The 16659-nt window shown below is 40.1% G+C and overlaps 1 protein-coding gene across 5 annotated transcripts in view; it reads right to left on the bottom strand.

Annotated features, from left to right (window-relative positions):
• smash (smallish) overlaps nt 1-16659 on the bottom strand; it is a 58528-nt gene that overhangs the window by 5371 nt on the left and 36498 nt on the right. For 3 of the 5 annotated variants that reach the window (XM_089852825.1, XM_089852826.1, XM_089852827.1), the window contains 16 exons: nt 12065-12816; nt 8599-8679; nt 7519-7667; nt 7186-7393; nt 4912-5319; nt 4521-4815; nt 3524-4362; nt 3071-3433; nt 2809-2979; nt 2613-2730; nt 2332-2541; nt 2043-2227; nt 1655-1861; nt 1429-1540; nt 1153-1293; nt 869-996 (listed from right to left, as the gene is read on the bottom strand). In XM_089852825.1, the coding sequence (XP_089708951.1) occupies nt 869-996; nt 1153-1293; nt 1429-1540; nt 1655-1861; nt 2043-2227; nt 2332-2541; nt 2613-2730; nt 2809-2979; nt 3071-3433; nt 3524-4362; nt 4521-4815; nt 4912-5319; nt 7186-7393; nt 7519-7667; nt 8599-8679; nt 12065-12583 (4134 nt within the window). In that variant the 5' untranslated portion in view covers nt 12584-12816. The remainder of the gene's footprint in view (nt 1-868; nt 997-1152; nt 1294-1428; nt 1541-1654; nt 1862-2042; nt 2228-2331; nt 2542-2612; nt 2731-2808; nt 2980-3070; nt 3434-3523; nt 4363-4520; nt 4816-4911; nt 5320-7185; nt 7394-7518; nt 7668-8598; nt 8680-12064; nt 12817-16659) is intronic. The other 2 variants (XM_089852828.1, XM_089852829.1) reach the window with 2 other exon arrangements.

Here is a 16659-nt window from a genome sequence, read left to right as displayed (position 1 = left end):
AACTAATAAACGTCACACTAAGATAGAAAACATATTGATAGAGCGCTGGATTAAAAGCACGCTGTGTTTAAAGGTTAATGCCTGTACCCGGGAAAAGCCCTAGTTCAGAAAAAAGACTCCTCTATAGAACATTTCGATATAAATAAGAGATTAAAGCACAGGTGTGAACTCCGCCTTCCATCTGTAGTAGTCTTTTCATATCAATACCATTAGATGTCGCCATACTGCCTGTTGGCAACCGAATACACCGAAATGCTCCATTGAAATTTACCAAATTCAAAAAGACCCCTTTGGGAAATCCCTTTGACATTTTAAAAAGAAATTGACTATTTGACAGCAAAGCAAATATGCTAGAGCTATTCACAGTAAAAAGGATTTGTAAATTATCGATACCATCGGACCACAACGACTCTGTTATTTATGTGACCCCATGGGGACTCCCCCTTCGACTTTCAAAAGATTTATTTTATTGCCCACTGGCCCAAAACACGCCCTGAAAAAAAAAATACTACTTTCCCATCGCGGGTGGCCCTAATAACCCCATCTTAGATAAACATCATAGCATAAGTTTATGAGATATGTTCCATAAGTTTGCCACTGGTAACTGAGAGAGAGCATGTCATGCCGTATGGTGAAACGTCATAGATTTTCATAAAGCGACGCCTGGTGAGGCGCTGTCAAAGGCTTAGTACAGACTAAATAAGAAGATGGTCTCTAGCATTACGAAGTGTAGGTAGTGTCAGACTTATGAAACATATCTCATAAACTTATGATCATGGGACGTAGTTAAAATGTTACATTGAACTATTCCTTGGTAAAGCATGGGTTTATAGATAAGTGACTAACTAAAAGTAAATGGAAATTTTACCTTTTCATTGTGATTGATCCATTGCTCATTTTGCATGATTTTTGCTTTAGGAGCTGCTCCTAGAAAGTGTAACGTGTCTTTGTTCGGTGGTTGAGATGATGGCGAAATATCTTGCCTGTGCATATCATCTGTGAAAGCATACATAGGTTCATGAAACGGGGGATGTGCAACTGCACATGTGTACTTATATACATTTCAAAGATGCGAATTTGTGCCAACATGAATTATGAACAATACTAGCAGATATAACATAAAGATTTCTGAAAGATAAACTGATAACTTACCATGAGACTGGGACTTCCTTCTAAGCACCACCCCTTCAAAATCAATATCGTCATCATGATCCCCCTCCATTCCTTGTGGCTGCTTACTTCCCCAAATTACGGCTTCTCTTTGAGGTGACAATGATTTCTCACTGGAAGAACCTAAACGAACGAAATATTACAGTAAAGGTTAATGAAGAAGACTTTTACTGATATTATCATAAGCTTATAATACTATTCATAAGTACGGGGAAAGGGGTGCCACGGGGGGGGGGGCTTATAATATAATACACTTACTATTTGAAAATCTATTTTGCTCCATTTCCATTTGACGTCTGTATTCCTCCCGCTCTCTTTGTAAGGCTTCTTGTTCTAGCCTTAATCTTTCTCTTTCTAACTGCAAGGCTTTCTACAAAAACAACAACCCAAAGAAACAAATGAAACCACTACCTTTCTTCACCACATTGTACATAATTAATTAAAAAAAATAATAGTTAATCGTTAAACAAAATCATGTAATCACCTTAACTGCAATATCCACTGGTGGTGACGTCGGTGTTATTTTCTCGGTCACTTTGCTAGTAGTCTCCATGCGAGGTTGATAAGAATTAGGACTAATCTGGGAAGCCTTTTTCAACACACATTGTTCAATATTTTTATTAGTTTCATCGGGTGATTCAACTGCCTTAATTTGCTCAGAGGAAGAGGGAACACTCAAGCCATCATGCCCCTAAAATTTAAAATCAAACTCAAACTCAACACATGCAAATGTAAAGAGACACCGCGCCGCGAAGACTTTTTGTCAATGTGTTAATAACAAACTACACGATGTTAAAGTTAGTGGAATTAACACCGAACAGAACCGTGAACCATTCAGAATTGAGAAAAATAAATGCAAAAAACCAACTAACCTCTTTCTGCCGCAGTTTTTCCTCCCGTTCTCTGAACATCCTTTCTTCTTCCATGCTAATCCTTTCCTCCTCTCGGAGGATTCTTTCCTCGGACATTCTCCTACGTTCATCTTGCAACCTCTTAATTCTTTCTTCATCGTCCATTTTCAATTTTGTACTTTCGGCTGAAACCAGTTCTTGATCATCTGAATGATACAACACAGAACAAAAGTTAAAGTTAATACATCGCGCCACATTACTATTTTATTTTGGAGTGTAGTAAACAAAGTAACGAAACACGATTACGTACATAGCCTACCTTGATCAGGTAAATAGCTTCTCTTGTGTTTAATAACAGACTCCACACTATGGCTGCTGACCTCTCTTTCGAGGGATTTCTCAATAGTCCGCGTATTACACTGACTGTTTGATCTTTCTCTTTCTAAGAACAATTTACTTTGTCGTTCAAGTTCGCGTTCTGATTTTAAAATTTCGGATATATCCGGTGGTGGGGGAACATCTACAAAGTTTTGAAAACACTCAAGACTTAATCATGTCCTAATTACTAACGAAGGCGATTAAAATAATTACCAATATCAATTTCATCATCAGCGGGATCAATCCCCAAGAAATCTGACCTCCGCTTCCATATTTCTTTCTTTATTCTTTTGAAAGTGTTATTTCGACGAACCACTTCACCTCCCTCGGACTTCAATTGATAAAACCCAGAATTTAAATATAACAACCGCGAATATTTGATAGAATTATAGGACTATATATAACATACTCGTTCAGGTGTGTCTCCGTCAGTTGGCGGTGGTGGTGGAGGGGGTTTCTCCGATGGTGGTAGTTGAGTCTGTGTTGGGAGATTATCTAAATCCGCTAGGATATTTTCATCAATGGAAAATGGCTCGGACTCTGGTTTAATTTCACTTTTTGGAAGGCTACGCGTAGGTTCCTTAAATTTCAAACAGCAACTTAAGTAACTTTAGAAGTTTCGCATGAATCACAAACTAATACTGAATTCGAAAGATTAACACATAACTGACCTCTTCATGATGTTGATTTCCTTCGGAATTAATATTGTCAAAATACACTTCATTCTCAACATCAACATGGACTCGCAAAATGTCTTCGTGTACTTCATCATCTTCATCCAGATGTTCACTAGAGTTTCTTCGATTTCGTGGCTGTTGTTGTTCTTTGATGCTATTTGGTGACAATGACTCTTGTGACGTGAATATTTGTGAATTAGTAGAGCTTGATTCTCTTGGCGCGTATGGTAAGTTGGATTGAGAATTATCATTGTGGGATTGATAGATTATGTTGAACCCCTCGCTATCTTGGTATATCGGGTTTAGGGGGATTTGGTTGTCCTCAATGGATGGAGAGAATGGACCACCATGAGAGTACTGTTTAAAATAAACATCGCTATAGTGATGACTTTCTGTTTCACCCCAGATTAACTCTTATGATCAATCTTGAATAAAAAAAATCCGTACCTGTTTGAAGTCATCGTCATCATCCTTTCCAACCTCAACTTTTACAATTTCTTCTTCAAGGACGGACACATTGGAATTTCTCTTTTCCATCAGCTGCTGTTCGTTTATTTGTTCACGCTGTTGTTCCCAGTTCTCTTTCGTGGCAGTATCCAAATCTTTCTCTATGTCTTGTTCACTCTCATTGAAGTCCGAGAAACAGGCGTCGCTATCTTGCTTTAAAATGAATTGCGGCGATTCAGTACTGTCTCGTAGACCATCGGATAAGGTCCGTAATAACGGCGTGACAGAATGTAAAGGGTTATCCTCATTTTCACTTTGAACCATGTCATCCAGTATGTTGGACTTCTCGACATTATAGTTGCAAGCTGCTCCATTATCAAGATCACCCGCTGAACATATGGACTCGACGGATTGGCAATCGACAGGGGTAATCAAATTCTCAACCGGCGCGTCTGAATAGCTTGGTTTAGATTCCTCATCACTTCTCTTCGGCCATCCACCAGAAAATTTAGGTTTAGCGGGTATGGGTGGTGGGATCTTCTTAGGCGCGGGTTTCGGAGCTACAGGAGGTTTTTCTTTGGGAGTTTCCGATTCGGTATCACTTTTGTAAGAGTCATTGATGACTGGAAAACGTTCGTCTAAAGATGCACTTTTTTCTCGTTCAGACCAGGCTGACTTTGTTCTGGAAGTTTCACTCTTTGATCTGGCACGGTGGCCATTTTCACTAGCGCTTCTATACTGCCAAGAATCGTCGTAGCTGCGATTGTTTAACAGTCGACGCTGTGCTGGACCAATATGAGATCTAGGACGGGATCTGTTGTAATCCTCATCATTTTCATCTGCAAAAACAAAAGCAAACAAGCTCTGAAGTTAGAAAATGTACTACTGTAAATCCATATCAATCACAACAAACAAACACAAACTAAGTTAACTTTCACAACCAACAAACACAAACTAAGTTAACTTTCACAACCAACAAACACAAACTATAAGTTACCTTCTTTTTCAGGACGAGATATAACGAGGTCAAGATGACCCCTGTAAACGGATTGTTTGACCAAAAACATCAACGAACTGTGCGACCTTCCTGGTGCCGGTTCACCATTAACTGCCAGGATTTCATCTCCTTCGTATAAACCAGCCTGGTCGCTTAAGCTGCCCGATTTAACTGTTTCAACAGTCGTGGTAGAACCACCATCTCCATTCTTTTCAACCTTGATCGTGAAACCAAAATCTTTTTCTTTAGACTGCGGGTTGACACTGATTCTCATACTCCTTTGAATATAACCCTCCTATAAAAGCAATAAAATGTGTGTTGTTGCTGAAGTGCTGATAAAATTCGGATTCCCAAACCTAAATATTATGTTGAAAATAATAACATTACTAACCTTTTGTTCGAGACTGGACGGCCACGACTTTGTTCGTTTCACGGAGCTAAACTCTTCAAGTAAGTCGGTACCAGTAGTAAGTTGTCCTAATGGCGTAGCTACCTGGTTTTCGTCTTCAGTTCCAGGTCGATCGTAAACACTGCCACTATCGGTGCTCAATTCTGAAGAACTGTCGGCAAGATCCCCAACTCTATGACTGCTTCCGAAACTTTCAAGTCCCGAATCTCCAGTGTAAACACCGAAGACTGGAACTTCTTCTTCGGCGAAACCATCATCCACAGATGCCCCACCGGTCCCTGGCTCTGCGTAGTCAATCTTTTGCTGCCTTTGGTTGCCCTCCGATGATAAAATGTTTCTCGAATTGGATGCGATGATCTTCCTTTCAGTTCCATTGGAATGATTCTCCAACTATCGAATAATATTATAGCGAAGCCGTTCATTAATAAAAATAACTCAGTATACTCTAATACCCACAATTATAAAAATATATTAATTTTGCAAAAGATACAGCGTAATTTAACTTGTGATCGAAAAAAGGGTACATTATGGTTTATTAACAATATAGACAATTACCTCGCACCGATCAAACCAAGTTCTAATTTGAAACTGAATATTTCGCCCATATACGAGAGCGTCCATTTTTAAACAAATATATAATCAAATCAATATTTGAACGACCTATATCAATTGAGGTTGTGTTGAGTGCTGATTAAATTAAAGAATGCGCTTCCACTCTATCTCTCTTAGAGACAATAACATTTGTGTAAATCTTAACACCGAGACTTATAAATTATCAACTAATCTTATCAAGAATGAAGAGGCGTTTTAAACGCGACGTAACGGACTTTTGGTCCAACGAAATAAGAATATTTCTAATGATAATTCGCGATGCGGGTAAGTTTTAAAATTGACAGTTCGGTTTAGGGGTCTTACGCCATAGAGATATTAAAATATATTGGAATTTCAAAATACGTCCATTACATTATGACGTACAAACAATAGAATCGGAGGATGTAACGCTTCGTCAACATTCGACGATCGTTTTGTGTGTGTGTGCCAGTAACGGATGCTTACTTTGCAAAATATTCAAGGTATTTTGTCGATGCCATAAAATGCCGAACATAAATAACCACTCGACGGTGTTCGGCGAATAAATTAAATCGCAACTACGCGTCCTTTCCAAAGGTCATCAATTCGAATTGCTTATAAATATTATAATAATATTTGTAACGGCTTATTTGTTGCGTAACGGATATTCTTTCGTATATGATGACCGACAAGTAACATTTACAAATCAAGGCATTGGCCGGGAAAATAATTATGTTATTTGCAACACGTTGAATTACGCGTGCATACAATAAACCTCTTGAACAAGGACGAGCAAAGGTTACTATGGCCTTTTTAAGTTTTTTTTAGTTCAAACTGCGTACATGTTTACCGGATCTTGCCATTTATAGAATGCAAGTACGATGAAAAAGCACATACACATACATCGTGTCGGTCATTAAATATTAATAAAATTTCAATGTAAACGCGAGATTATAGTCCCGTATTTGCACCGACTTACCTTTATATACAAGTACCAACGCAAGTAGTACTTTTAGATCGGCATACTTCCCGCGTTTCGGGACTAAACCAAGCGAGAAAACAGTTGGCGCTGACATCAAAAGCATTAATGACATAAAGTATATCCAAACAAACTCTACGCCTTAAGTTGATATGTAGCGCAAGGCAAGTGTTTGCTCTAATCTCCAACAACCCTCAAATGTTTCATATTTGGAACATATAACATCTATAACACCTGTGACGTAAAAATCTCGCGCGTGAATTCGCTATAACTTTATTACAGTTGGCAGCAAGCGCCATTGCCGAGGAAAATGCGGATTTTACAATAACTAAAAATTAGATGGTCCAGTTAAGGGGCTACGCAAGGGATTCGCGAAGGACTTGTGGCTCCCTTTAAGCCAAGTCACTTAAGTGACAAAGACAGTACAGTAGACCATTTCAACGTAACTAAGAGGGAAAGACACGGGGGTAAAACTTTGGCCTTCCATCTCGCTATTTGGTGCCTGCGCTGTAGTCTTTTTCTATCATGAGAGTGCGCAGAGACGGAAATGTATCAACCCCCTTGAATGTCCCGATACTGAGGGTTGCCTACCCCATTTTTTACATCGAAAAGGTCTACTGATTGAATATCAATAATATTTGAAATTTGGGAACGAGTCCAACGGAATTTGCTTAGATCACCATTAAAAAAATGAAAGGGTGACTTACCTCTCTGAAGGAAGAATTGAGAAAGTCACTTTCGTTGTTCTCAGAATCGACAGATACGCTGGCTGATCTCGATTTGTGACGATGGATCGATTTGTTCTCGTTGGGTCCATTGAAAGACGAATTACGACGGCCATTTTGCGGGCTTATCAGATCCTCTTCCGAATTGTTGACGTAAATGGACAAATTGTAAGAACGGGGCTTTTGAGCTCTGAAAAGGTACAATGAACCGAAATTATTGTATAAACTTGGTCAACTGAAAAACCTAAGAACTATTAAAAAGTTCGAAGCATCTGGAAGAAGAAGTAAAAAAGAAAATAAATAAAAAATAAATACCTTTCTTCCATCATTTCGGAAAATGTTTTGAATTTGGCGTTGTTCAATTTTTCGTTTTTCTCTTGCTCTTCGATTCGCTTCAGTTCTTCTAATCTTTGTAATGATTTTTCGGACATCTTTCGTCGACGATTCTTCCAACTGTCCAGATTCTATGTTAATTGAAACAATAAAAGGCTTTAACCCATTTATTTCTGTCTATTTAAATAACAGTCCCGAATGACCTATTCATATACGCTAAACCCAAACCGTTTTTCCTAATAAACTGAAACTAGTTTCATAGTTTTAATCAATGAGAAAACGTTTTAGTAATCCTCGGCCATATTGGAAAATGGCGGCCATATATGCATAAAGCTTTACGTTTCAAATTGATAGCGTACACTAAAGGGGCTCGAGAATTTTCCTCCCCCAGTTTCAGGGTTGCCAGATATTTGTATGAGTATTTCTGCAGGTTTGGAACTGAATGATTACTGAATCAAACAGAACTACAACGCTTTTCAGAATATGATCTGTTGTGGATAGCGGTTGAATTGCAGTCACAAAAGACTGGCAGCACTTGACTGCACACTAACTATTAATATGTACTGTATAACCAATGTGAAAGACATAAACTTTGACACTTGGAATCAGTTTTCAGACTAAGGGGATTGATACCAGGCTACTTGGTACCGCACTTTGTCCACAAAGTAGTCTGACCTCCTGGTGTAACTGGTATGAACCCTCCTAGCCTATGTATAGTTCATGAATGTCGGACAAAAAAGTAACCCGATCTCCCTTTGCTACTATAGTTTAGGCATAATTTAAATATTTATAAGTATACGTCCTTGCTTCTTTAAGTATAAAACTAAAATCATTTTAGACTTTATAATATCATTAATAGCACTTAAAAGGGCCGTATAATCCCAAGATTTGACGTCAGTTAAAAAGTCATGACGCTATTGTTCGTCGATATGAAACAAAATCCGTTGAAGCGTGAAAGGTTTCCCGATAGATTAACGGAATTCTTTCTTTCTCTCAAGACACTAATCTCAGAGGGCTTATTTTTATTCCCCGTTCTCAGGGTCATGTATTGTGTTTGCTTACCGACTGCCATGCTTCTTCGTTTTCTTTAACGCTTTCCCTGGAGATCTTTTTCTCTTTGGCGATCTTTATTTGTTCTTCCGCCTGCAAAAGAAGAAATGTTTTTCTTTTGAATAAAGTATAAACACCAAGAGATTTCCTTCAACAACAACATTGAAATAATGTTTTTATTTATGGATAGACTAAGAGAAAGTTTCGATGATATCGGGAATGAATACAGCATAAGTTTGTAAGATATGTTCCATTAAGTATGACGCCTATACTTCGTAATACATGCTAGAAACTTACAGCTCGAGCTAGTTCGAGAACGACAAGCGAGAATTGACTACACTCTGTTTTTCATTCAATCTTACTATTTAGTCTGTACTAAGACTTTGACAGTGCCTCACCAGGCGTCTCTTTGCGAGAATCTATGACCTACGTCACTTTATGACAAGCTCCAGTTTTTAATATTTGATAATTAAAATTATCAGAGAACGCTCTTTACATTTTAAAAGTTTTGGAACAAAAATTAGGAAAAATACGCAAAGGGGATAAAGCTAAATCTCCATATTCTTAGTAACGTTAATGAGTTCTTGGCGAAAGGCAAAGAAGAAGTTTGTCAAACGGTCGTCTTATCTATCAGGTATTACTCTTAACACATAAAACTACACTTAGTACCCTTGAGAGATAAGACAGTGCTCATCACAACAGGTTTTATTCAATTCATCACTTTGGACTGGAATTTAAAATATTATCTTTATACTATAAGCCAAGATTAGCGTTTTTTTTTTTAGAACTTTTTTTTCTTGGCATAAACTTCCTTAATAAATGGGCATACATTAATTGAATTTGGATCATGGTTGAATTTAACTGTTTAAACCCGCTTTGAAATCTATGGTTCACGCAAGCATAAGTAAAGCGATAAAAATCTGTACGATCAATTTCTTAATGAAGGTTGTTTCCGTCTTAAATAGGAAATAGGCGGAGTTTGCGACGCTGTCAAGGACTAAATAGGAAGATGGACTGCAAAATCGAGTGTAGTCAATTCTACAACTAGCTCTCAGTAAGTCTCTACCATATTACGAAGTATAGGACGTGTTTGGTCATACTTATGGAACATATCTTACAATAAACTTAGGATCATACCTACAGTTGTCGCGTTACTTAGAATATATGAAAAAAAAAAAACATACAATGTAAGCAATGTTTTTATCACTTCCGGAAGAGTTGGTTGGCCCTTTTCAAACTATATCACGTTTTGTCACGAAAAAAACCCTTAATAATTAGTTCTTTTGTTTTGAACTATTAGAAACAACACTTGTAAGGGAACACAAAACCTATCGGTAAGCGTGTATCTTAACGTATGTTTCCCTCGTGACAACCAATCGTATGATAATATCCATCAAGCAACGACCTAGTTTTAAGACCATTAGGCTGTGACACACAGTTTAACAAAAGCTTTTATAATGTAACAGCGCGATTGTCTGCATGCGCGGCGGTTTTATTGAAGGTATGAGGAAGGAAATGTTCAACTCTGTCGTCCAGATGAGCTAGGTTTACCTGGAAGTCGTTTTCAACTTAACGAAGCCTTCTACCCCATCATGGCGACCTCGTTTTTTAATTTCTCTAAGACGAAAGAGAAAGGCATCATCTTAGGCTAGGCTAGGCTAACTAATCAGCAGTTTAATTCGAGGCACATTTTCTGACTCACTAAACTCTCAAGCTGCCAAAAAATGTCAGTGCAAGGCCAGAAGGTAAAAAAAGTTCCCTCCTGTTTCCACACTTTTATGATCTAATATAGAAATTGCCTAATTCTCAGACAATTTGGGGGGACTGTTACGTTTCGTAACTGACTGACTACATGCTGAGACGTACGAAATGTCAATTATTTTAAGTACGTTAAATACACTTAACCAGACAGGATACGCTTCATTTTTTGGATGAATAAAAAAATAATAATTAAATAACAGCAGCTTAAGGTCGCGAGTTATATGTATGCTTCTTTTAAGCTAAGAGCACACTACAGTTAATTTTTTTGTAGCAAGAGATACAGTACCGAAATCGCTGATGTGTGTGTGCTAGGCGTAACGTGACTTCAAAATTCGAAAGGGCGGTGAATGTCAAAGTTTTGTCCCTTGTCACTTAAAATGTCAAAAAAAAAACTCTTTATGCGAAATAAATGGGTGGATCTGTGGGATTTTTACCGAAATTTTAAACAAGTTGAATTGGTTAAAATATAAATTCACGATCGATTTTATGTGGGTTCCAGTCAGGTCTTCACTGTTCCCCATGTTTGTAACTTCCTTCAAAACTATTCTAGTCCCATTTTTTCCTATGCTCTCAGTTTCTCAATTAAAGTTTCTAAGATTGCTTATTAGTAAATTAATTAATTAATATCGCTTCTAATTTTAATTATTTCAATAAAAAATATTTTTATTTTTCAAAAAAAGTGCAGTTTCAATTTGTTTCACTCTCCCTTTAATATTACGGACAAATTTCCATCTCTATCCATGTTCCCACTAGCTCAAAACATAATGGTCACTATAATGTAAGCAAACAAACCTCAAACCTCGTACCCACTAAAGCTTAAATATTAATGGTCGCAAAAAAGAAACATTAAAGCTCGATTTACCATGAGCATTTATAAATGAATTTATATATGCACAAAGGGCGTTATAAAATCCATTTCGCATGATGGATCAGCCAAATCATTACGAATGGGAAGCTTTATGTACTTCTCAAAGTTAAGTTGAATGGTCGCACCCCCAATGCGTACGTGTTAGCGTGATTCTTTGCCATTTACTAGTCAATTTGTTGTTATTTAAAACCAACGTGTGTTAAAACGATGTCTCGGTCACAACGTTACAAATGTCATTTCTTTTTTAACTCCGATCAAAGGTTAACAATGTAAAGCACCGCCAAATCTGCTTAAACAACTCGTGAATCGCGTGCAAACAACACAAATTTCAGCACGTGTAAACTGAGAAAACATGTGCTCGTGCAGGCACACGTTCGTGACCAAGAAACATAACAAGACCTATCATAATGAATCACGTCTAATATATTTGTTCACTTTATCTTTTCTATAATCAGTACACTTTACCAGCGTGTCAACCACCATGGGGAGTAATGTATTTTAAATGAAGTAAAATTGTAATGTCACTCTGCCACGCGACTGGCGTCTTTTAACGCCATAGTTTTCTCTCTAAAGCTCCGTAGCGAGCCAGTAAAACACATTTTCTTCGATCCATTATTGACAAAAGCAAAGCATTAAGGAAAGAAGCGTGCGCGGAATGATCTTTTAACACTCTTTATAGATTTTTACAGCCGGAGGGGTGAGATCCGCTGTCAGTTAGTTGTACGTACGTATGGCAAAAAGAAGATGAAAAGGAAAATACAGTAGCAAGGAGAAGGAAGGAAGAGAGGTCGTGAAAGGAACTTAACTATAATTAGAGAGAGGCGCCCGAGGGTGAGAAGTAGGGCTTACCTTTTTGTACAGTGGAACGGGCCCCACTTTGACGAACTGCAAGGGATTGTGAGAGGCAGCCGCGACGGGCATCTTGCCGGTGCTCAGTCTGGAGGAAATGAATTCCGAGCCTTCCATAGACACCTGTCTCGAGTGTCCGCCACTTCCGCCACTGGAAGACGAGGCGCTGCTACCGGAGACGCTTCCGCAAGAGGCGCTGTCGAGGCTGTCCGTCGACGCCGAACGCGCATTGTCGCGATAAGAACCGTTCAGGGGTGGATTGTGGTGGTGGTGCTGATGGTGACTCTCCTCCACCCTCGGCTCGCTTTCCACGGATTTAGGGTAATCGGCAGCGGGATGAAGGGGAACTTCGTCGACGACGCCGACGTCACTGACCCCGTCTTCGTTACCGTCGCTAGATGGCGCGTTGGACCCTCGCCAACTACTGATGGTAAAACGAACGGGGCTTCGCGGGGGAGGCAAAGCTTCCTCGACGTATGGTTTATCAAATGTGGCCGAATAACGGTACGCGCCCGGCATGGTTGAACTTATTTTTCTTCCTTTCTATCTTCTCTCTTCGATTTTTCCTTACCTACAACACGAGCGCGAAACTGCTCGAACACGCGCGAGGATAGATCGAAAGTCAGTCGAAAGATTTCGTCTGTCGCGTTTCACTTCACATTTTTCCAAGGAACAGCAGTCAATCTCCCACAGCACGCAATGTCCTGGAGCTGATGGATTTCCACGCTTCTTACCGAAGAACACCCGTCAATCTGCCATATTTAGAAAAAGAAAGGGAAAAAAGGCAATTTTTAGTTTATTCTCGAGTTCACGAAACTTAACGAACGAGGCTCTAAATTTATTCGCGCTTTTCGATGGCGTCAGACTAAACTCACTAAAGACAGTAGACAACGCAGCGGTTTGCTAAGCGAGATAAAATAAAATCTAGCGGTAAATTTGACAACAGTAGGAAGGGGCTTACGAGAGGGTTTAGGGTCTGCGATCTACACGCACTTTGTATTGTATACTAGAGTACTTTTGAGAGAAGCCGTTTAGACGTATAGAGCTATGATGAAGTATTGAACTCGGGCAACCTTTAAGAGGCGCGTGCGCCTCGAAGCTTAAAAGGACCCTGAACCCGTAGAAGCTCAAAAAATTTATTTGTTGTCTTGTTAATACTAGGCCTAGGTAGAAAGAAAACCAATAATTGGGTTACGCGTTGCATGCAAAGGTCAAAGCGACTTAACGCGCGTTGAATCACGTTATAACCAACCGCACGTTGCATATGTACTTTAACTTTCATATTAGAGGCCACACGGAAGCTTACTATTGGCCAGGGTGTTTCTGATAAGTTGCCCAAAGAACATCCCCCTTAATTTATGGCAGACTTATCAGAAACATCCAGTTGTCAATAAATTGATGAAATTAGAGAAGCCGTGGATCATATACTAAACAAAGAACATTATTTCAACACTTAAAAACAAAAATATAATCGAACCGTATAAATATTTATGCTTTGAATATTATGGAAAAATACCCTTGTGTTTTTTGTTGTAAATTAGAGATAATACCGGTTGTTTTTTATCTATATCCAGATTATATTTTCTACACTTGTATTTTTTATGCATCGCGGTCATTCTTGTAATCTTTATTTTTTTATCGCGATGCCTTAACTATATAACCGGATAACATTCCGATAACGTTTGTCAGTTGTTCTTAGTCAGTTCTCAAAGTCAGTTCAGTATATTGTTCCCGGATATTAATATTAATGTTTTAATTAAATTAATAAAGAGTTTATAACCAGTTAAACCCAGAGTCGTTCTTGCGTCAAACAACAACAGGTTATGGGCCCAGCACGCTTCCACTGCGCAGAGGTTTAGAAGTCATAAGAAGTTCAACGCCGGGAAGATTATCCTTTAAGGTGCGGAGTCAGACGTAGAATGGCCGGAAATCACCTGGGACGAATCGAGACGTTAACTAAAGATAATTATGATACCTGGAAAATGCAAGTGGAAGCCCTGCTTCAAAAGAACGACCTCTGGGAGTACGTAGATGGAACTTCAACGAGGCCAACTCCGGTACGAGGAACGGAAGGAAACGCCCAGGCGGTCGCTACCTGGGACAGTAATGATCGGAAGGCAAGAGCGGACCTAATCTTGTCGATCAGTCCGTCGGAGTTGAAGCAAGTAAAGAATTGCACCACCTCACGGGAACTATGGAAGAAGCTCGAATCCATCTACCAGTCCAGTGGACCTGCCCGGAAAGCCACGCTGCTGAAGAAACTGACCCTCAAGAAAATGAAGGAGGGAGAAGATGTCCGGGATCACCTCCGAGAATTTTTCGATGCAGTAGACAAGTTGGCTGACATGGGAGTAGCTGTAAACGACGACCTACTGGCCATTATGTTGTTATACAGTCTACCAGAATCGTACGAGAACTTCCGGTGCGCAATAGAGTCCAGGGATACGTTACCTGATCCGGAAGCCTTAAAAATAAAGATCCTGGAGGAATCGGACGCCAAGAACTCAAGGGAAGACGAACCCGTGCAGAATGCGATGATGGGCAGTAACCACTTTTCCCGGAAAACTGCAGAAAGGGGTAGAGGAAGAAGCTTACGTGGACGAGGAAGCACGACCTTTAAGTACAAGTGTCATGGATGCAGGAAACCCGGCCACAAGGTAGCTGATTGCCCCGACAGAAACCATGGTTCAGGCATAAGAACCAGAAAGAAAGAAAACGCCCATCATGTACTGGCAGAAAATTTGGCCGAGGAAGAATTCGCATTGCACCTGAAGGCTTATCACGATTCCTGGTGCCTGGACAGCGGAGCCACCTCACATATGAGTTCCAACAGAGATCGTTTCAACGTTTACGAAGAGACCACGAAATCTTTAAACCTGGCCACTGCAGAGTCAACGAAGATACGAGGTGTTGGCGAAGTAAAAGTACCCGCAACGAATGGCAGCGAAAATCGAATTCTTCGCCTGGAACGAGCCCTTCATGTCCCGGATTTAAGAACAAATCTCCTATCCATTGCCAAGATGACAGACAAAGGACGTGAGGTCATATTCAAGAAGTCGCAGGCCTGGATTAAGACGGCAACCGGGGAAGTGATTGCAGTTGCTGACAGAGTTGGAGACCTTTATTTCCTGAGAAAGGCTGAAGAAACGGTCCATGCAGTGCAATCGGAAATAAAGCCTAGAAGCAACCTGGAAAACTGGCATTTCCTACTCGGTCACTTAAACGAGAGAAGTTTAAAGGAAATGGCCCGGAAGAATTTGGCTACGGGACTCAACATTGAAAAAGATGGGAGCCTGGGAATCTGCCAAATCTGTATCAAAGGAAAGCAATCGAAGGAGCCGTTCCCGAAAACCGAAGATAGCCGAACCTCGCATGTCCTGGAAATAGTACACTCTGACGTATGCGGCCCGATGAGAGTAACGTCAATGAGCGGAGCCAAGTACATCGTCGTTTTCACTGATGATTATTCCCGGTGGAGTGAAGTCAGCTTTTTAAAACACAAGAGCGAAGTGTTGAAAGCCTTCAAAGAATTCAAGCAACGAGCTGAAGTGGAAACCGGGAGAAAAATCAAGACCTTGCAGTCCGACAACGGAACCGAATACTGCAACAATGAATTCGACAGATTCCTGAAAGACTCTGGTATAAAAAGAAGGCTCACCGTACCATACACCCCGGAACAGAATGGCATTGCCGAAAGAAAGAACAGAACACTCCTAGATATGGCCCGATGTATGATGATACAAGCGCAACTTCCACCATCATTCTGGGCAGAAGCGATGGCCACGGCTAATTACATTCGAAACCGTTGTCCTTCCCGAAGTATAAATGGAGAAGTACCATTTACCAGATGGACCGGAAAGAAGCCATCCCTGCAGCATTTGAAGATTTTCGGCGACAAAGCTTTGCTGTTGGACGAAAATAAAAGGAAGGGGAAGTTAGCAGCCAGGAGCAAAGAATGCGTTTTCATCGGCTATTCTGAAGTCTCGAAGGCCTATCGACTCTGGGTTCCGTCCGAGAAGCAAATTTACCGAAGTCGAAATGTCAAGTTTCTGGGAGAATTTAATAAACAAGGCGGATATGATGATTTCGTCACTCCAGAAGTAAACCTGAAATACGGAGGCAAAGCTAAAGGCGAAATCGAAATCCCGGCCACTACACACGCTGCAAAACCGCCAGGCAGAGAAGAATTCAAAGAAGTCAAAAAGGAGTTCAAAGATGAAACCCCGGAAGAATCTAATGACCAGGAAAACGAGGACGTCTTCGAAGAACCCTCAGAAACCCTCGTTCTGAAGAAAGGTCCCGGAAGACCGAAGAAAATAAGAACTGGAGTACCCGGACGACCGAAAAAATCGTTCAACATGATTCCGAGCGTCTCAGAAGAGTCCACTGAAGAGGCTACTGACGAGCAAGAAACCCTGTCTGATGAGTCAGCAAACCTAGCCATCTTGTCAGAACCTTTGTCCTTGAAGCAAGCCCTGGCTTCTCCGTACGCAAACGATTGGAAGAAAGCAGTAACGGAAGAGTTCGTTTCGCTTATCAAGTGCGAAACCTGGGACATCGTTGATTGTCCGGAAAACCAGAAGGTCCTTGGAAAT

This window comes from Phalangium opilio, unplaced genomic scaffold (assembly GCF_054372755.1).
Source record: "Phalangium opilio isolate 3A_F unplaced genomic scaffold, DU_Popi_V2 ptg000113l_1, whole genome shotgun sequence".
NCBI classification, from domain to species: domain Eukaryota; kingdom Metazoa; phylum Arthropoda; class Arachnida; order Opiliones; family Phalangiidae; genus Phalangium; species Phalangium opilio.
The sequence above is the reverse complement of the archived record's forward strand: the minus strand, read 5'-3'. Positions and strand labels throughout refer to the sequence as shown.